The sequence below is a fragment of the Saimiri boliviensis genome, chromosome 17, assembly GCF_048565385.1.
Source record: "Saimiri boliviensis isolate mSaiBol1 chromosome 17, mSaiBol1.pri, whole genome shotgun sequence".
NCBI lineage: Eukaryota > Metazoa > Chordata > Mammalia > Primates > Cebidae > Saimiri > Saimiri boliviensis.
The window spans coordinates 72,166,768-72,188,185 of NC_133465.1; the positions used below are offsets into that span (position 1 = coordinate 72,166,768).

At 54.1% G+C, this 21,418-nt stretch overlaps 1 protein-coding gene across 2 annotated transcripts in view; it reads left to right on the forward strand.

The window, feature by feature from the left end:
- The window catches only part of TBCD (tubulin folding cofactor D), a 205,699-nt gene that overhangs the window by 21,399 nt on the left and 162,882 nt on the right, over nucleotides 1-21,418 (forward strand). For both annotated transcript variants that reach the window (XM_074389091.1, XM_039476649.2), the window contains exons 7-9: nucleotides 1,035-1,167; nucleotides 17,751-17,796; nucleotides 21,032-21,164. In XM_074389091.1, coding sequence (XP_074245192.1) covers nucleotides 1,035-1,167; nucleotides 17,751-17,796; nucleotides 21,032-21,164 — 312 coding nt within the window. The remainder of the gene's footprint in view (nucleotides 1-1,034; nucleotides 1,168-17,750; nucleotides 17,797-21,031; nucleotides 21,165-21,418) is intronic.

Here is a 21,418-nt window from a genome sequence, read left to right on the forward strand (position 1 = left end):
GTTGGAGCTCTCTGGCTTCTAGTCCTCTCTCTGATGAGGCATGCCCTCCCCCCATTTTATTTGTGACATTTCTTTGCACGCCTGCCAGTTGTTTGCTGTTTCTCTCCAGAATGTGGGCTATGGGAGGGCAAGGCAGGGCCTTGTCTCTTCTCTGATTGGCAGTGCCAGTCTGCATCAGGGAGGCACAGCAGGAGGCCTGGCCTGTGAGCTGTTGGTAGAGAAACAGGAAGGAATCTGGCTAATGAGCCAGGCATGGTGGCTCTCACCTGTAGTCCCAGCTACTTGGGAGACCGAGGCAGGAGATTTGCTTGAACCTGGGAGATAGAGGTTGCAGTGAGCCGAGATCATGTCACTGCACTCCAGCCTGGGTGATAGCACGAGACTCTGTCTCAAAAAAAAAAAAAACAAACAAACCCAGTAACTCTCTGTGCTCAGGGTGCCCTCTGCTGAGGCCAGGCTGCAAGAGGGGTGGGGAGTGTGAGCACTTACTGGAACATGAGGCTGAGTCCAGCAGGGAAGACTCATGGGGCTGCAGGAATGGCTGGCTGTGGAAACAGGCCTGTGCACACAGCCCATGGCAGGTGTCAGGGAGGGAGGTGGGGGCTGGGACCAGGCCTTGCATGTAGCATAGTGTCCTGAGGTTGGAGGATGCAGGGTCCAGGGCAGAGGGAGGGGCTGAGAAGTGGGCAGGGGTTCTCTGGTAGTGATGGGGACAGGTAACGAGGTGGGGGGTTGGGGGCAGGCGGGAGGCGATGGGTGGTAGGCCTGGGTGCACCTGAGTGGTTGTGTTGGAGAACCTGCTGCGGAGGGCCCTGGTTAGGGCAGTGACTTGGTTTCCAGGGTTGGAGAGAGGAGGAGCTGGCTGGAAGGGGACAGGACTCAGCACAGAGCTGGCCTCTTGGCATAGGGAGGAGCATGTGAGGTGGGAGGGCGTGATGGGGGTGTGTGTGGGGTGGGCTGGTGAGGCATGGGCAAGGTCTCAGTGCTGAGGCTTTGGTTGAGCTGTAGCTTGTGCTTTTATTTCCTTTTGGCAGATTTATTACACGTCCTGATGTCAAGCACAGCAAGATGGCTGGGTTCCTGGACTGGAGCCTGTGCAACCTGGCCCGTTCCTCCTTCCAGAACGTCGAGGGGGTCATCACCATGGATGGGATGCTGCAGGCCCTGGTGAGCACTGCCCACAGGGGCCATGGAGACAGCAGGGACGTGGCACCTTACCTGGGACTACGGAGTGCTGTTGCCTGTGATTCCGTCTTGTGACCATTGCTTTGGGCCCTGCCTTAGGGGCTGGGCTGGGCTGGCTTAAGCGCAGGTGCTGGTGGATGGGCCTGGAGCCGCCTGTCGCCAGCAGAGGGCAGCAGAGGGCAGTGGTGCCGCGCGGCCGGGCCTCTCCGGGCAGGTTTCTTGGCATCTGTGCTCCTGCTTAGCTCCCCTGTAAAGTACAGAGATTGAACGGGCTCTACTCAAACAAGGCGGGTGAGTTGAACCTTGATTCTGTTGCTTTGCCCTGGGCTCGGGTTGGATGGTCCTGACTTCTTCGTTTCGACACAGACCCTGGCACTTGCCTGGAAGTGCCCTGGCTGTAGCCCTTTGCTGGCCTTTCCTTGCCCCTTTGCTCGGTTATCCCTTGTGTTACCTTTCCTCGTGCTAATGAGGAGGAAAGAGGAAGTCTCAGAAGAGGACGAAGCCTCTTTCGGGTCAGCCTTCTGGAGGGCGAGCTGGCAGCCCTCTGTGACCCTTGGCGCGGTAGGTCCAGCGCCTCCCTCTGCTTGCTCTTAAATTACAGTGGGTGAGGCTTTGAGAGAACTTCTCACCCTCGTCTCAAGCTGTGGAGCCTGCAGTCCCTCTGAGGAGCAGGGCACTTTGTTCTTACTGTTTAAAATACATTTTTTATAGAGACAGGGTCTTGCTATGTAGGCCAGGGTGGTCTTGAACTCCTAGCCTCAAGCGAGCCTTCTGCCTTGGCCTCCCGAAGTGCTGGGATGACGAGTGTGAGCCGCTGTGCCTGGAAGGACACTTTGGAGTACATTTTAGGGGAGATGGTGAGTGCCACCTCACCGCGGTGTCTTGCTGTCCGAGGCAGGTTCTGCCAGGGAGCGGGAGGCCGTCAGCTGAGTGGATGGGGGCTGTGGGTGTGAGAGCCTGCGGCGGAGGCGCGCTTTTCTTGAGGGGTGTCAGGAAGCATCCTCAGTGCCTGCTGCTTTCCTGTCCTGCCACCGTGGTCTTCAGAAGGACTTTCCTCCAAATGAGGAGAATGTTTCAGACATGTAAGAATACTGTGGAAGTGCTTCCTGGAGCCTATGCTCTGCCCAGGTGATGTCTGTTTTCTTCAGGCCTCCCCGCAACTTCTGCATAAATGTGACAGATTTAGCAGTTTTCAAAACTCAAGAAATAATTCACATACCACAAGTAATTCATCCTTCAGAGGTACACAATTCTGTAGTTTTTAGTACATTCACAGGGCTGTGCGGCCATCACCGTTATCTGACTTCAGGACACTGTCATTACCCTGGAAGAAACCTTGACCTGACTAAGCAGTCCCTCCGTCAGCCCTCCCCACCCCTGCAGCCGTGGATCCACCTTCTGTCCGTGTGGACTGGCTGGTGGTGGACATCTTGCCTCACCAGAGTCGTATGCTACGTGGCCTTCTGGCCTTTGCTGAGCCTGGTGTGTCCACGGTTCATCCACGCTGCGGTGTTGGTAGTGCATCGTTCCTGTTATGTCTCAATCGTGTTCCGGTGTTTGGGTATTTTTACTGTTATGAGTGATGCTGTTAAGAACTTTCATGTGCAAGGTTTTGTTTAAACTTAATGCTTTCCAGCTGGGCATGGTGGCTCACTCAGCACTTTGGGAAGTGGAGGCACATAGATCACCTGAGGTCAGGACTTTGAGAGACCAGCCTGGCCCACATGGTGAAACCCTATCTCTACTAAAAATACAAAGATTAGCTGGACGTGGTGGTGGGTGCCTACAGTCCCAGCTACTTGGGAGACTGAGGCAGGAGAATTGCTTGAACCTGGGAGGTGGAGGTTGCAGTGAACTGAGAATCATGCCACTGCACTCTACCCTGGGTGACAGAGCAAGACTGCCACGAAAAACAAAAAGTAAAAAAACCCAACCTAATGCTTTCAGTACCCTTAGGTACTTGACACTAGTTTTTAATATAATTTTAAACAAAATTTGGAATGTTTTTGTGTTTCTGAAGTCTTTTAAAAATATTTTTCTGGCGGCATACCTGTCATGTTGGTGGTGAAATAGAGGACCTGCTTGTGCCAGGCATTTTTGGGCACTGCAGGTGCACGTGCACGGTCTGTGTCCCCAGGTACCCCTTGCTCCAGCTGTGCTGGGCAGTTCTTAGAGAGGATTCATTGCTATTGTGGAGGTCGGTGCAGGCTGAGGCTGGCCTTGAAGGGCATGGGGTGTGGGGGTGTAGGGCAGGGAGGATGAAAGTATCAGGCGTGCCCACTGTGCCATTGGTCCATGGATCCTCAGGAGATGTTGTGCGTTTATGTTTTAGGCAATTCTGGTAAAGAGTGGTGGATAAATGTGGTTAATTTGAAAGTTTGGGCATAATTGGATTTTTCATTTTTTTGCCTTGAGTCTCATTGAGGAAATATGAAGAAGGGGAGGATAGTGGCAGCCAGGGTGGGGTGGGGGTCCTGGGATCCTGATGGCTTCACCTTCATGTTTGTGGTGCTGGCTGCACGAACAGCCTCCCACATGACAAAGGACGTGCTCTCAGGGCCCTGTCTAAGACCCCAGAAGAACGGGCTGCCACTGCCAAGAAGTATGACATACGTGTGGAAGACCATGAGCCTTACCCGGCTGGTGGTATGGCATATGGCAACTGCCCAAGCTCCCTGACCCATCACAGTGGGAGGGGGTCTATCCTGTGACCGGGTCCACTGGACCCAACCCATTGCAGGGGGAGGGGCTCCATGCTGTGACCACTGGATCCAACACATCACAGCAGGAAAGGTTGCATGCTGTGACCACTGGACTGGACCCATCACAGCGGGAAGGGCTCCATGCTGTGACCACTAGACCCGACCCATTGCAGTGGGAGGGGCTCCATGTTGTTACCACTGGACTGGACCCATCATAGCGAGAGGGGCTCCACACTGTGACCATTGGACCCCACCCATCACAGTGGGCGGGGCTCCAAACTGTGACTGGGACCACTGGACCTGACCTCATTGTAGTGGGAGGGGTTCCATGTTGTTACTGGACCAGTGGACCTGACCCCATCACAGCAGGAGGGGCTCCATGTTGTGACTGGGCCACCCAGCCTGAGGTTGGACTGGGGTGAACTGATACACTGGCACCTATCTGTGTCAGGAATCATGTGGATACGTCTCCCACACCTGTTTCTTGGAATATTGTGTAAGCACCTCTTCAGCCTCACAGCCTTCATGATCATGTTCTGGGTGGTGAATAGTTACCCAGCAGACCAGCCTATGGGGCCAAAGCAGTGTCCTTAAGATAATTGGCACCCGGAACCAGGTTGCGACCCCATCAGAGAACCTGTGGCTCACAAGATCTGAGGAGGCTTCCTGGGCTTCTCTGCCCTCTAACTAGGGCTTCCTCATCCCTAGAAATTTAACCTTCATGAAATCCCTAGTAAAACTCAGTGCTGTGGGTGAGAAGTCTCAGGTCAGGAGAACACGTGGGAGGTCTCACAGGATGTAACAGAGCTTGTTGGTCTCCAGTGGCTCTGCAGGTTAGGCTGTTAGCCCTGCCCAGAGCGTGGGTGCTGCTTTGGGAGGGTAGGCACATTTGATCTCAGTCCAGTTAGTGTCTGAGACCACCTTTGCTCAGTCATGAATTCGCCCTCTTGGCAGGCTTCTAGGGGTCTCCTGTAGCTCTTGGCAGCCCGGCCTGGGAGGCTCCCCTCCCCTGCCCACCCACACTGTTGGGTCAGCAGGATTCCTTGGCCTTGGGGCTGGAGCCAGTTGCGGCTGTCCAGAGACTTGTAGGTGAGGCGCGCCGGCTCCTGGCCCAGCGGGCTGTGGGAGAGGCAGCCTCCTGGCGAGAGGCTGTGAGCCGCTGCATTCAGGCTGCCTTGGAGGGCTCCACGGCGCATCCTGGAGGTGCCTCCTGGGCTCCGGCCTCTGAGCTTTCCTCAGCTTGGGAAGGTCGTGGCAGCCACATTTGTCTAGTTCTGCAGCTTCTTTGCCTGCGGGTTCACTTCTTTACTTTGATAATCTTGTCGCTTTTCTCTAGATTGTTCCTAAGTTTTCTGTTCTCCATCCCAAGCAGGAGGCATACGGTGCCCAGTCTGCATTTGGAATACCCAGAGGGTGGGTGGGTCAGCTCGCCGCCCCCTCTCTGGCCAGCTGCTGGAACAGGTGGGAATTCCTGCAGCAAAATCAAACCAGCCAGGAGTGGGGAAGTGCTTTTCATTTTGACATCAAGTTCCACATTGAGGTGGAGAGAAGTTCATTTTTTCCCTTTCTCCTGAGGTGTAAAAAGGTTTTCTCCAAGGCTTATGAGAGCTGAGCCTTGTGCCACCCCCCTGGCATGTGCTGGCAAAGAGTGAGGTGTGCTGTCCCTGCCGTTTGGGGCAGAGCACCCAGGCAGATTGGCAACAGCACCTCAGAACTATTCAGAGTTGCCCGCAGCGAGAGTGAGCAATTGTCTGACTCAGCCGGCTGAAATCCCTAAGAAGGGAATGAATGAAACTGCTGTGAAGCAACGCCTGGCAGGGCCAGGCTTCTGGCAGCTCCCGGGGCCAGCATGCCCCTTCCAGAGCCTTCTGATGCCCTGGGCTGCTGCCGGAGCAGCTCAAGTCTTTCCAGAGCCATGCCTGTGGTTTCCCTTTCTCTTTTTGAAGGGTCCATGTGGCCTGATGAGGGTGGCCTCAGCAGGAGGAAGTGTTGGGTGCTGAGCGGGCGGGAGGTTTCACCATGGGCTTGGCAGAGCTGCAGGCAGAGGCTGGGTGCCTGCTGTGCGTGATGAAACTTGCAGGTGGATTCTGCTTGGGGTTTCATGTGTCTCCTTTGATGCACTTGGCTTCATTGCTATCCACCTGTTCATTAGTGTGGGCGAAACAGGTGAGCTCTCAGCAAGCACCATCGAAACTAGGATTGGATTTTCATTTTCCTTGAAGGATGGTTCTCTGGCCGTGAGGGTTTTTAGCTCCCATGGGAGGAAAGCAAGTGTTTGGCAACGTCATTTCCCTGGAAGGCCCCTGTGCTCCAGCTTTAAAAGCACCCTCTGGTTTAGTCCCACTTTAAGCATTAAGGTGATGCAAATTGAGGAACTTCAAGGAAGAAAAAAAAAACATGAAAAATGGAAAACGGGCCAGTCACAGTCACTCACGCCTGTAATCCCAGTACTTTGGGAGGCTGAGGCAGGCGGATCACTTGAGTCCAGGAGTTTGATGCCAGCCTGGCCAACGTGGTGAAACCCCATCTCTACTGAAAATACAAATGTTAGCCAGGTGTGGTGGCACATGCCTATAATCCCAGCTACTCGGGAGGCTGAGGCAGGAGAATTGCCTGAACCGGGAGGCGGAGGTTGCAGTGAGCCGAGATTGTGCCATTGCACTCCAGCCTGGGTGACAGAGCGAGTCTCTATCTTAATTAAACAAAAATTAAAAAAGGGAAAATAGCTGTCGTTTGCATGTGTTACATGCTGCTTGCTTGTTGATAGTTGCGCTGTCTTGGTTTCTAGAGTTCTGACTGGAAGAGTCGACTGTGGCGTGGGTTCCTCCCCTTGTGTCCTCACAATGGCTGGGAGGCGAGTGAGGACTGGGAGACAGGGTTGCTTGCCAGTGGAAGTGGTGATAGGATAATAGGGTGCTCTTCCCCTTATTGGCTGTGAGGCTCAAGTTTCCCCTTCACAGTATGGCTTTTTATTTTTATCATTGACAAAAGCACAACTCTTGTTAAGCATGAAATAGTCACAAACAACAGCATTAAAAACCAAATAACACTGGCATTGTCAGCCTCACCCCCAGCTCCTGCTGGGTACTTGTGAAGAGAGGGGTGGAAGCCGCTCTGGTTTTTTATAGTTAATAAAAGCAGTCAGGTCCCCAAGTAGGAGAAGTTGTGGCCGGATTGCGTGGGCCAGGAACCAGGGCTTGAGCTGCTGTGAACTCTGCTCAGGCCCTTTGCTGACTCCGTCTCTCCTGTGACCTGAGGCGAGGGTGACACCAGCGCCTGGCCCCACCCGGGAGGGAAGCAGCAGACCTCTCACCGCAGAGGCTGGCGTGAGGCTAATTAGCTCAGTCACACGCTTTGAAGATGAAAGGAGACAGTTGATTATCTATAAATTTCTTATTCGGCCTTGATTTCTTTTCAGATTTGGGGAACAGTGCCCTACTGTTCCCTTTAGGGCTCAGCGTGGCCAGAGGAAGGTGATCCGTGTAGCCTTTTTACTTGTAGTGCTCTCTTGGGGCAAGGTTTGGGACACAGAAAGTATGGCAAGAGCAGTTTGAATGTGGGTACTTTCCAGCGCTCATGCTTCCATAGCATTCTGGGGAAACGGGGTGCTCCAAGTCACGCTGGTTCAGTTTCCTTGTGGCGTTGAGTAAAGACCTGGACCGCCAGCTCTGACAGTCATTTCCTGTCACTCAGCATTTTATGTGGGGCGGGCACAGTGGTGTGAGTCTTAGAGAAGCCTGTGTAGTGAGCTGCATGCCTTCGAGTTCCAGGCAGCCCCGGCCTGTCCCTGCCGAAGTGGCACGTCCTGCTTGCAGGCATGTGCTCACAGGCAGCCCAGTGCAGGGTCATGTGCTAGATGGGGAGGAGGTTTGGTGGGTCACCAGCGTCACCCACCTCAGTTCTTGGATGAGGAACAGACAGGCAGAGAGCTGGGCGGTGCGGTGCGCCAGGCTGGGCTGGTGCTGAGTGGGCTAGAGCTGGGTCGTGGTGGCCCTTGTCCTGATCATCCTGGCCTGTGGCCTCCGTGCAGGATGGGGTGCCCCTGCCCCCTCACCTGCCCTGCCCTCATCCAGCTCCCTGGCCCTCGATGCCCGATTGCCGACATTTTGCCTTGACCTTCCCTCTAAGGCTGATGTCCCTCAGGCTTTGGCCCAGGCTGTTCATATCTCAGCTCTGATTCACCCTTTATCTTCATTTCCTGATTTCTGTCCTTGGTTCTTGAGCCCTCGTTCTGTGCACCTGTTGGATACACATGTGACGCTTCAGAACCCTCAAGTCCCAGGTCATACCTGTTGTGTTATCACTTTCCCTTCCCGGCCTGTGTACTCAGGAGCCCAGCAGCAAACAGGGACTTCTGTGCTGCTGGCCATACCTGCGACCAGGAGCCGGGCTCTTGCTGAGACCCGTCTTTGCTCCTGCCGTCCGTTCACGCCCGCCTCGTGGATGTGGCTCTGGCGCGTCTCCTGTCCTGGGGTCCTCGTTCCAGTGCATGGCCCTCTGCTCGAATGTGGCTCTCTGCCTCACGTCATCCTGAGTCTGCCCCTCTCTGCCGCCTGGTCCAGTGCGAGCCATCTCCCTCTGGGAGTTGTCCCTTCTGGAGGCACCGGGCTCCCCAACCACCCTCCTTCCTCTGCTGTTGCTGCTGGCTGCAGTAAAGGTGGTGGTGGAGGGTGTGAGGCTTCCATTTGTGGAGTGCCAGGCTCTGCCCCGTGCTGCCTTTGTGCCTTAGATCCTGGCGGCACACCTGCTGTTCTGTGGCCTGAGTAGAGGGTGGCTTCATCTTGGCCTCCTCGCGGCTTTCCCTGTGTGTTCTGGTGTCTTTGCTCGGCTCGCTGGCCTTTCTGAGCCATGGATGCCCTCCGTCCTCACGCTTGCTTTTGCCCTGGCAGAGCTGGTCAAGTGGCCGGCCTGGGACCCCTGTGTAGCCTGCCTTTCCCAGAGTGTATCAGCAACCCTGTCGGGAGACGTGGCCTACGCCTCGCCTCATCCTGGTCTTTGCCCGCTCTTCCTTCCCTGCCTCTCTATGTCTTCTTCTCTCACTTCCACACGGGGCACAGTCACATCCACTGGCGGCCTGGTGGGTGGATCCTCCCTCCTGTTGGGTTCAGAGCTGCGCCACTCCCACCTGCACTGCAGAGAAGCTCAGACCCTTCTCTGACCTCAGACGTCGGAATCTGAGACCTCTGCCTCCCAGGCTGATGCCCCTTCAGGTTCCTGCGAAGCCGCTGCTCTGTGAGGTCTCCCTTGCCGCTGTCATGCCCTCCTGTGGCCTCTGAGCCCATGGGCTGCTTGGTGGCTTGGGAGCTACGTACGATCTTATTTGTGTGGTTTGACTTCAGGCTTCCGTGGCAGGAATTGTCTCTTGCATCTTTTATGCGTCAGTACGTTGGGCAAATAGGAGAGGCATGATGGATGTTTTTTGGTTGATTGATAGAGAAATGGTTAATTTTATGTGAAAGTGAAAATAAGTGATAGTAGTTATATTTGGGAGGGACTAGACTTCTAAAATTGGATCTGTCTGTAAGGCTGATCTTCCTTTTCCCTTTTCTTCATTTTTCCTATTCTTAGGTTTTCTTTTGATGTTGTAGAGATTGCTGTGTATGACTGCATTTTTGCTGCTGTGAGAAATTGATTCCGTTTTTTTCTTTTTGAGATGGAGTCTCACTCTGTTACCCAGGCTGGAGTGCAGTGACACGATCTTGGCTCACTGCCACTTCCGCCTCCTGGGTACAGGTGATTTTCGTGCCTCAGCCTCCTGAATAGCTGGGACTACAGGCACATGCCACCATACCTGGCTAATTTTTGTATTTTTTAGTAGAGATGGGTTTTCACCATATTGGCCAGGCTGGTCTCAAACTCCTGACTTCAGGTGATCCACCCACCTTGGGCTCCCAAAGTGCTGGGATTACAGGTGTGAGCTGTCAGCCCAGGCCCTAGAAATTGATTCTAATCTTTTTTTTTTTTTTTTTTGAGACGGAGTTTCGCTCTTGTTACCCAGGCTGGAGTGCAGTGGCGTGATCTCGGCTCACCGCAACCTCCACCTCCTGGGTTCAGGCAATTCTCCTGCTTCAGCCTCCTGAGTAGCTGGGATTACAGGCACGCGCCACCATGTCCAGCTCATTTTTTGTATTTTTAGTAGAGACAGGGTTTTACCATGTTGACCAGGATGGTCTCGATCTCTTGACCTCGTGATCCACCCGCCTCGGCCTCCCAAAGTGCTGGGATTACAGGCTTGAGCCACCGCGCCCGGCCCGATTCTAATCTTTTTAGATCTTGTAGGTTTCCTGTGTTTGAAATTCTTATATTAACGGGGCTTGTTATTACTATTTTTGAGACAGAGTCTTGCTCTGTCACTCAGGCTTGGAGTACAGTGGCGCAATCTCAGTTCCCTGCAATCTCTCCCTCCGAGGTTCAAGCAATTCTCCTGCCTCAGCCTCCTGAGTAGCTGGGATCACAGGTGCCCACTACCACGCTTATTTTTTGTGTTTTTAGTAGAGATGGGGTTTTGCCATGTTGGTCAGGCTGGTCTCAAATTCCTGACTGAAGTGATCTGCCTGCCTCAGCCTCCCAGAGTTCTGGGATTACGGATGTGAGCCACTGTGCCCAGCCACGGATGATTGACAACTCTTTTCTAGCATCTTACCTGTTTGTGGTGGCTCACGATGAGCAAAGGGCTTTCCTGAGCTTTTGCTCAACCTTGGGAGGTGTATGGGCTCCTCGCTCGTCTTCTCCTTGGGAACTCTGTTGCTTCTGGGGAAGAGGCACAGCCAGAGGTGGTCGCACACACCTGAATGTGAGCAGTCAGTGGTCCCTGTCCTGGAAAGCTGGGCTGCTCAGAATGAGCTTGGAGCAGCAGCCAGAAGGCTCAGTGATGGGGAGTTGTTTAAGCTCGAATATGGTAATGCCACTGGCTGTTTATGCTGTGAGGTCACTTCGTGGGCTGCTGGGAACATTTTAAAAGGCTGAGTCAGTCACGAAATAGTCATGCGTCCCCTCACGGGGGGTAGTCCTGAGAAACGCGTCGTTGGGCAGTGCTGTCATGTGAACATCATAGTCGGTGCGTAGATGTACGTGGGGTCGCCTGCTGCACCCTCAGGCTCTGCGGTGTGGCCTGTTGCCCCCGGCTGCACGCCTGCACCACGCGACTGTAGACGCAGTACTGCAGAGAACTGTGACGCGGTGGTGATGGTGCATGTGAGCGTAGGTAAGGTGCGGTAGAAACGTGTCACCGTACGGCCCCACCGTCAGTCTGTTGTTCCTCACTGACCCCGTGTTCTATGATGCAGGCCTGAGTGCAGTACACCGTCACAAGCAGGGCGACACGTGGGGTGAAGGGTGATGCCCATGAGGGGTAGCGGTAGGAAGCCACGTCCTCTTGTGGTTTCTGAACTCTCTCTGAGTGCCGTGTTGCTTGGTTTGTGGATGAGGACGTGGACCCAGGTCCGGGTTGCTAGGGTGTGAGGCTGGGTCTTGCGTGGCACCGGCCTGTGAAGGAGGGTGGTGTTTACCTTACATTCCAAGGTTAGGTGAATAAACAGCACCTCGTTTTGGAAAGATAAGAGCTACATGTGGTTGTTTCAATCATTGGAGCATTTTTGTGTGAAATTACCTTTTTTTTTTTTTTTGGCAGCAGTGGCACAATCTCAGCTCACTGCAGCCTCCACCTCCCGGGCTCAAGTCATCCTCCTACCTCAGCCTCCTGAGTAGCTAGGATTATAGGGGCACACCTCCACACCTGGCTAATTTTTGTATTTTTAGTAGAGATGAGGTCTTGGTATGTTGTCCAGGTTGGTCTCGAGCTCTTGGGCTCAAGCAACCTTCCTACCTCGGCCTCCCAAAGTGCTGGGATTATAGGCATGAGCCACTACACCCAGCCTGAAATTAATTTTTTGTTTACTTAAAATTTTGTATACTTTGTCAGAAGCTTATTTTGTCAAAAACAGTATATTTTTTTCACTCTGGGGTTCTGATTCTGATCATTTACTTACTAATTCAACAAATAAAGTGTTCACTTCTGTAAATTCCCTTTTTCCTCTGAATGTAGGGTGGTCTTGAGGAGGCTGCACGCGTGCTAATTCCTGGGGGAGGCAGTGCCTCTGGTCCGGCCCCACCTGGCCCAGCTGGGCCTCCATCTTCAGGACGAACTCTCTTCTGAGTGCTCTCACGCCCCATGGCAACTTCTGTTCTTTCTTGGGGTGGTAGTGGGGCTCTTTAAGATGTCCCTGGCTTTTGTTTTTGCAGGCCAGCACATGCACTGGAAGTTGTGATTTTTCTGGGCTCCAGTATTGGTGTGGCGGGAAGGCTGTTTCCTGCCCTGCTGCTCGCACAGGAAGGACCTGGAGCTGTGCTCTCAAGGGACTCCAGCCTGGAATGCGTTGTTTGGTGTTAAAGATGCTCTTCTGTGCCTGCCCTGTGGCCCTTCTGTGTGGTGTGCCCTAGAGTGGCTTTGGACACGGCTGCCCTCTGTGTGCCGAGCCTGAACCCTCCAAGATGCCATGTCTTGGTGTGGGAGCAGGACTCAGGATGGCAGAAAGGGGAAGAGTCTCCCCCTCCCCATCTGCAGAGTTGGCATGGCTAGTTACGTGAGGCCCCGGGGTGACCCGCTGGTACGCAGCGTGGTCTCAGCCGTCTGCCTCAGGGCTGTCCGACACTCACAACTTCGCAGGAGCCCATGTCACCAGCAAGAGCTGAGCCTGAACTGGTGTGGCGTGGGGGCCCTTCTCCCAGGGCCTGGGGTGGAGTTGCTTTTCTTGGCCTAGATTTGGCAGTGCCTCCAGGGAGCTTCAAACCAGCATCTCCTGCTTGGTAGCGGCTGAGCTTGCTCCCGAATAGCTCGGCAGCCTGTGATTTACTGGGCTTGGAGAACATGCCCCCAGGAGGGGAAGCTGGCTTGCACGTTGCAGTAAAGCCAGCTTGGGTGGGTCGCAATTGAAAGGCGCGGCGGGTGAGGATGATTGCTAAGAAACTCCTTCTGTTTGCACCTTGCGCTGTGCTAGTTTCTGGAACAACAAAAACAGAGCTGGCAGTCTTTCCTCATCACTGTGTGGGGTGTTTTTCTCTAATCCGGGTGTAATTGCCTCTGTCTAGGGTACGCTCTTCAGCAGGTAGTTTTAAGTTGGTCCCATTATGCTTCTATGAAAGTGGGGTGTGGCCCCATTTTATGGCTTAGCTGATGAGCACTTGAGACCGTGGATGACTAGAGCGCTGTCTCTGGCTACGTCTTCCTGCTGACATGTTCCCAGTCCTGCTGCCACACTCAGCACTGGCCAGGCCACTGCACACTTTGTCAGGCAAAGACGGCCTTACTTTTAGGTGAAGTAAATGGAGGCAAACAAAGCCCTGTCTTCATTGACTCTTCCTTCCCTGTCGTCCCTTCTGCCCTCCGGAGTCCATGCCTGGAAAGTGGGTAACTTTTGGGGCTTTTCTCTGTGTGTGCCAAATGCCCAGGAGGCCGCCTGTGTAATTCAGCTGGAAATTGCCCAACGTAGAGACGTGTGGGGAGAAAAAGAATCCTTGACCTGTAAACACACACTGGGTGCTGGTTACTGCAGATGGTGGCCGGTGCTGGTCTTGGTGCTGTCTCCTGTGTGTGGCTGGGGACAGTGGGAGCTGGGCTGGGCGTTCCCAGGTGTGGGGTGTCCAGGCCAGTTACAAGAGATGATGCTTGCTTTCCTGAGAGCTCATCACCACTCGTATCTTTTTTTTGTTGTTGGAGTCTCGCTCTGTAGCCCAGGCTGGAGAGCAGTGGTGCGATCTTGGCTCACTGCAGCCTCCACCTCCCAGGTCCTGGTTCAAGCAATTCTCCTACCTCAGCCTCCCAAGTAGCTGGGATTACAGGCAAGAGGCACCATGCCCAGCTAATTTTTGTATTTTTTAGTAGAGATGGGGTTTCACCATGTTGGCCAGTCTGGTCTTGAACTCCTGACCTGAGATCCGCCTGCCGCGGCCTGCCAAAGTGCTGGTATTACAGGCGTGAGCCACCACGCCCAGCTCACCACATTGATCTTAGTCTCCTATTCAGAATGTTGTACTACACTTCACATAATTTAGTAAATAAAGAATGTTCACGTGTGAGGGCACTCTGGGCGTTTCACAGTATCTTGGATTCTTTTTACTTAGTGAGAGAGACCAGGCAATGTGTTAACCTGTTGCCAAGTGAGGCCAGGGGACATGGAGGATGGGGGATGGAGAGAGCGGGGGACACGCTGGGCTGTCACTGAGAGACTGGGGGATGCGTTAGCCTGTTGCTGGAGAGACTGGGGGACATGCCATCACACTGACGGAGAGCGATCAGGGGACGCATTAGCCTGCTGTGGAGAGAGACCAGGGGATGGAGAGACCGGGGGACACATTAGCCCGTCTCTGAGCAGGACTGGGGACAGGCTAGCCTGTTGCTGGGAAAGACCAGAGACCAGGGGACACGCTAGCCTGTCTCCTGGAGAGACCGGGGGACATGCTAGCCCGCCACAAGGGGAGACCAGGGGACAGAGAGGCCGGGGGACACGCTAGCCCATTACCAGGGGAGACCAGGGGATGAAGAGACCGGGGGACATGACAGCCCGTCTCTGAGCAGGACTGGGGACGTGCTAGCTCATCACTAGGGGAGACCAGGGGATGGAGAGACCACAGGACATGCTGGCCTGCTTTTAGGAGAGACCGGGGGACACGCTGGCCTGTTTGCAGGAGAGACCGGGGGACATGCTGGCCTGTTTCCAGGAGAGACGGGGGGACACGCTGGCCTGTTTCCAGGAACGGTCAGCAGTTTCCCAGATCTTGGTGCTGCACCCTCCTGGCTGCACAGCTGCTCTTCAGGTTTGGGTTCTGGCCTTTGCCCCAGGCTTCTCACGTCAGTCTCTGTGGTGGTCTTCATTGTTCATCCCCATGTCCTCCATCCCACTGCCAGTGGAATCTGGTCACGTGGCCGCAGCTGTAGGTGATACGGTGGTGCCCCTTGTCTACAGGATGAGATTTCAGCCGCTCACGGGTTTATTTGTTGTGGAACAAGTTACTCCACAGCTGGTGACATCAGTGACAGCCACACTTTTATGTGGATCGATTCTGTGGCTTCGCAGGGCGGGGTGCAGGGGTGGCTTGTTATTGCCCCTTGATGCCTGGGCCTCTGCGGAGAAGACCGCATGGCAGCGCCTCGAGGGGCAGGGTGCAGCGGGCCCTCGGCTGAGGCTGGCTCTTCCTGCAGGCAGCCGGCTTCCTGGGGGGAATGTCCTGAGGGGTGGTGTCCAGAGAGACCCTGACCAGGTGCCAGGCTTCTGACCTGGGACTGGAAGTCACCGGCATCACTCCTGCCTACCTCTGTTGTGGCAGTTGGAAGCCTCCCAAGGTGGGCGGTGTGGGTAGGGGTGAGGGACCCTCCGCGGTTCATCTGGCAGACTGTTCCCCACTGAGCTGGCGAGCTGGCTGCAGTGACAGCTTTTCTGTGAAGTTTCTTGTCTTCTTGTCCCCCGGGCATGGTGAGGTTTCTCCTTGCGGGTTGGGTGGGCCTCAGGCTGTCAGCCTAGCCCCAGGGAGTTTCAGTGTGTGCTCGGCCCTGTGACTGCCCCGAACCCTGCATCCCACCTGGGGAGCCTGCCTGTGCCCTGGGGTTTCTGTTCACAAGTGTTTGTTCTGTAAACCGATGACTTGGGATTAAAACACATACTAAGTTGGATACATTTGGATTGATGTGAAGTAATTTAACTTTCAGTTTTGAATTTCACACAAACTAAATCTAGGGAAGAATCTTAAGTTAAATGAGAACTGGTTTTGGGCAAACAAGGATCATCTCCATTCACTTGGTAGGGAACATGTTACTATCCATCTCCCCGGTGAATGTGTTTGATGAACACTTGCATGTGATTCTCGGAGTGGCTCAGTAGGGTGGGTGCTGCCGCTGCCCCGTTGTACAGACCCAGAGACCCTGCTCTGCCTCACAGGGAGAATCAATGTCTCCTTCCTCTTTTGCTCATAGGTGTGGGATCTGCTCCATGGGGGTGACAGGCGGTCTGCGTGGCTCCGTTGCTTCTCTGGTCAGCTCTTAGGAGAGCCCCTCAGCTGGCTCAGTGGAGACAGTCCAAGTTCCCTCTTTTCCCTCTTCTTTTTTTAGACGGTGTCACTCTGTCTCCTAGGCTAGAGTGCAGTGGCGCGATTTCAGCTCACTTCAACTTTTCTGCCTCCTGGGTTCAAGTGATTCTCCTGTCTCAGCCTCCTGAGTAGCTGGGACTATGGGCACGTGCCACCACACCCGCCTAATTTTTTATTTTTAATAGAGGCAGGATTTCACCGTGTTGGCCAGGCTGGTCTTGAACTCTGGACCTCAGGTGATCCGCCCGCCTCGGCCTCCCAGAGTGCTGGGATCACAGGCATGAGCCACAGTGCCTGGTCCCCTCTTCTTTTAAGAAGACATTTCTATTCTATACTTTTTCTTTTTTCTTTTTGAAATGTAGTCTTGCTGTGTTGCCCAGGCTGGAGTGCAATGGCATGTCTTGGCTCCCTGCAACTTCCGCCTTCCGGGCTGAAGTGATTCTCCTGCCTCAGCCTCCCGAGTAGCTGGGATTACATGGCTCACCATCACGCCTGGCTAATTTTTGTATTTTTAGTAGAGATGGGATTTCACCATGTTGGCTAGGCTGGTCTCAAACTCCTGACCTCATGATCCGCCCACCTTGACCTCCCAAAGCTCTGGGATTACAGGTACGAGCCACTGCGCCTGGCCTATTCTACACGTAAGTAAAAGATCAGGCAGTTTACAGGGTTCCTAATGCAAATAAAAGACGCCAGTGTTTAGTTTAGGGCCCAGGGAGGGGTGGGGGCAGTGTGCGTTGCAGATGATCTGAAACACAGAGTTTTTGTTTTGACTGTGAAATTCTGTTTTCTGAAGGAAAGGAAATTGATTTGCTTTTTCTTAGAAGGGCTCAGCCCTAGGATGCTTTGGTTATGGGGCTTGGATATTTATGTGAATCTTTGCATCCATCCTGCAGACTTTACAGCAGAAGGTAAAACCTCAGGCTGAGAATTCAAGAGGGCTAGAACCAGCGTTTGAGAGAAAATCTGGTATTCCTGTTTCTTCTGAAGGATTCTGGGTGATGACGTCTGTGTGTGTATGTCGTGGGGACTGGGTGCTGGGCCTGTGTGCGAGACACGGGCTGAGCTGGTCACCCTTCTCATTTGTTGGTGAAGCATGAATACAGTTGGAGACCCTTGTGTGAGGTGGTTTGGCCTGTAACTTTAATCCCTTGTTTCTTTATTTGTACGCATCCTGATAATTTAAAAAATCCTTTTTATAGGATAATAGTGCTCTGAACTTAAACCTGGACACGTTTCAGTGATTCCATGGATGAGGGGGGTGGAGCGGCCGCAGCCCTCCGCAGTGGACTGGACTCTATCCCTGCAGGGATTCCACTGATGAGGGGGGTGGAGCGGCCGCAGCCCCCCATAGTGGACTGGACTCTATCCCTGCAGGGATTCCACTGATGAGGGGGGTGGAGCAGCTGCAGCCGTCCGTAGTGGACTGGACTCTATCCCTGCAGGGATTCCACTGATGAGGGGGGTGGAGCGGCCGCAGCCCCCCATAGTGGACTGGACTCTATCCCTGCAGGGATTCCACTGATGAGGGGGGTGGAGCAGCCACAGCCTTCCATAGTGGACTGGACTCTATCCCTGCATCCCTATTTTCAGATGGATTTTTGGGAGATGACTTTCTTTCTTAAAATTACTTTATCCTGTACAAAAACTGTTTTTTTTTTTTTTGTTACTAGATTGTGATTGTTTACAATAAAACTTCCAAAAGATATAATGGATGTTTTAATAATTTGTGTTTATGTTTTAAACTTGTAAGTGTATTTTTAACATTAAACTTTTTTTTTTTAGGCACAAATATTTAAACATGGAAAACGTGAAGATTGTTTGCCCTATGGTAAGGTTTATTTTTAAGAGAAGGTATATTTGTGATGCAAGTTTGCCCGTATATAATCAAGAGTCTCTTTAACATTTTATTCATAGTTACGGGAACTGTATGTTGGTATATTTGGAAACTCATTTTTTTGTGTGTGTGGATTTTTTTTTTTTTTTGAGACGGAGTTTCTCTCTTGTTACCCAGGCTGGAGTGCAATGGCGCGATCTCGGCTCACCGCAACCTCCATCTCCTGGGTTCAGGCAATTCTCCTGCCTCAGCCTCCTGAGTAGCTGGGATTACAGGCACGCACCACCATGCCCAACTAATTTTTTTTTGTATTTCTAGTAGAGACGGGGTTTCACCATGTTGATCAGGATGGTCTCGATCTCTTGACCTTGTGATCCACCTGCCTCGGCCTCCCAAAGTGCTGGGATTACAGGCTTGAGCCACTTCGCCCGGCCTTTTTTTTTTTTTTTTTTTTTTTTTCAAGAAGGAGTCTTACTCTGTCGCCAGGGTAGAGTGCAGTGGTGCGATCTTGGCTCACTGCAACCTCCACCTCTTGGGTTCAGATGATTCTCCTGCCTGAGCCACCATGCCCAGCTAATTGTTTGTATTTTTGGTAGAGACGGGGTTTCACCATGTTAGCCAGGATGTTCTTGATCTCGTGACCTCGTGATCCACCCGCCTCAGCCTCCCGAAATGCTGGGATAACAGGCGTGAGCCACTGCACCTGGCCTGTTGTGGGTTTTAATAACTGGACTTTCGTCTGCTCTCCTAGTCAGTTGATAAGGATTGCTGCTTGGGGTCTGGTATGGGAGGTCTGGGCAAGACCTGTGTCATGATCTGAGGTTGGACCTGGCTTCTTGGGACCCATTAGCAACCATGTTCCTCTGATAGCCATAGCCACGGCCTCTTGTGCCTTCTTCCTTCTTCCTAATTCTCTTATTTTTTTTGAGGTGGGATCTTCCTCTGTTGCCCAGGCTGGATGGAGTACAGTGGTGTGATACAGCTCACTGAAGCCTCGACCTTCTGGGCTCAAGCCTTCCTCCCATCTCAGCCTCCCCAGGGGCTGGGACTGCAGGCGAGCACTACCATGCCCGGCTAATTTTGTATTTTTTGTAGTAATGGGATCTTGCTGTGTTGTCCGGGCTGGTCTTGAACTCCTGGGCTCAAGCGATCTGCCCTGCCTTTGCCTCCTAAAGTGCTGAGTTTAAAGGCGTTAGCCACATGCCTGGCCCAATTCTCTTAATTTTAGAGTGAGCCTTAGTTTGTAAAAGTAAGGGCATTACTTCTCTCCTTGCAGAGGTTTACCATCTGGAAAAAGAGAAGCTTCTTAGAGCCTCTGTGTTTTAGAAGCTATCCAAATGTCAGATTTGAATAACTTTCTCTTTTTAAAAGTTTTCATTATGGAAAATTTGAAACATGTATGAAGGAGAGAGAAAGGTGTGCAGGCCTCGTGTCTCTCTCCAGAGCGTCCAGGTTTTGGTGTGTGGCCCCTGTTTCGTCCTGCACCTCACGCGGGGACACAGTGCGTCTCACCTGTGTGTGCTTCCATGCGTCTCTGGAAGACGGGGTTCTTTAGACACACGGCCGCCACGTCCTCACCACGCCTGAGACCGCCAGCAGCGGTTGCCAGGCCCTGTTGGCGGGAGGAGCGCCCTCGGTGATGTGAACGCAGACCCCCTCCCTCTCGGTCTGTCGTGCTTGTCACCCAGGCTGGTCTTGCCCACGGTGTGAACCTTCTGAGAAGTTACTCAGATGCTTTTACAGCTGGCCTGGTCTATAGGCCAGGATGAGTGAGTTAAACAGGGAGGACCTCTGCCCGAGGCCACACGTGGCACCAGGTGCACCTAAAGCTGGCGAGTGTTCCCTTTCTATCATCGATTGCAGCCTCAAGGCAGAGCTTCCCCCAGGGCTCTGCATATCCAGCCCTCCCACCCCACTGCTGTGTCCCCACCCCAATGCCCCCATCCCTTTGCTCTGTCCCCACCCCGCTGTCCCCGTCCCCCTCACTGTCCCCCACCCCCGTGCTCTGTCTACACCCTGATGCTCCCTGCCCTGCTGTCCCTTCCTTCTCCTTGACTTCCATCACCTCACCCAGCTCTCAGCTTTGTCTTCAGCTTCTCTTCTTTTCTGCTCTCCCCGGTCAGCTGGTTGCAGTCTTGTCCATTTCACCGCCAGCCCATCTCTGAAGTCGCCATGCACTTCCACCCCAGCCCTTGTCTGTCTTGGGAAGGCTGCCGTCCTGGGCTGACCTTTGTGTCTCCCCACCCCCATACCTTCTGCTCACAGGCTCTCCCTTTCATGCTGCGCCCAATGCTGCTTGGAGCCTCCTCTCGGCTCAGCCTCCTGTCCTGCTGATGTCGTTGCTGCATGATGCTGAGTGATTTGCCCTGAAAAAAAGTGCAAGCCACAGGAACCCTGTCGGCCTGGGTGGTCTCCCTAGCTGCTGTGTGCCCCGAGGCCTGGGTGTTCTCCCCGGCTGCAGTGTGCCCTGTGGCCTGTGTGGTCTGTCAGTGGCCTGCGTGGTCTCCCTGGTTGCAGCATGCCCCGTGGCCTGCATGGCTCCCTGGCTACATTGTGCCATGTGGCCTGCGTGGTCTCCCACACTGCAATGTGCCCATGGCCTGCGTGGTCTCCCTGGCTGCATTGTGCCCAGTGGCCTGCATGGTTCCCTGGCTTCATTGTGCCATGTGGCCTGTGTGGTCTCCCCCCGCTGCAGCGTGCCTGTGGCCTGCATGGTTTCCCCTGCTGCAGTGTGCCTGTGGCCTGTGTGGTCTCCCACACTGCAGCGTGCCTGTGGCCTGTGTGGTCTCCCCCGCTGCAGCGTGCCCGTGGCCTGAGCAGGGTCTCCCCAGCCTCAGCGTGCGCTGTGATCCATGGTTCTCCCCGGCGGCAGCGTGCTCTGTGGCCTGTGTGGTCTCCCTGGCCACAGTGTGCCCTGTGGCTTGCATAGTTTCCCTGGCCGTGGTGTGCCTGTGGCCTCTCGGGCCTTGATGTGTGCTGCCCCCCCTTCAGGTTGGCTTTCTGCCTCTGGGTGCTTGCTCTCCTGACCCACCACTGTTGCTTCACAGCAAGGAAGTTGAGTAGGTTCAACTCCAGCAGCTTTTGGTTCACGGTTTGGGATGATGGGGGTCTTGGTGATGTCTCCTGCCTCAAGATCCCCGTGAAGCTGGCTGTGGTTTTGGGAATGCAGGTGGTGCAGTCAGAAGGTCCCTGCAGCCTTCCCTGCACTGAGTCCGGCTCTTGTTCGCAGCTGCCACCGTCCTTAGCTGCCTCGATAACTGCAGACTCCCTGAGAGCAACCAGACCCTGCTGCGGAAGCTGGGGGTGAAGCTCGTGCAGCGACTGGGGCTGACCTTCCTGAAGCCGAAGGTGGCGGCATGGAGGTAGGCACTGTGAGGATGGTGGGGTGGGGCGGGGTGGGGGTACCATTGGGGACAGGTGCTGTTGGAGCGGGTGCTGTGGGGAGGCGGGCACCGTGGAGTGGGTGGTTGCTGTTGGGGGATGGGTGGTCACTGTGCGGGGGGTGGGCGCCATGTGTTGGGGGCCACGTGCTGTGGTTCTGGACACAGTCGGCACTGTCTGAAGGGCGGGCCAAGCCGTGGGTGAACATCTGTGGGCATGGCCAGTGCTGTGGCTT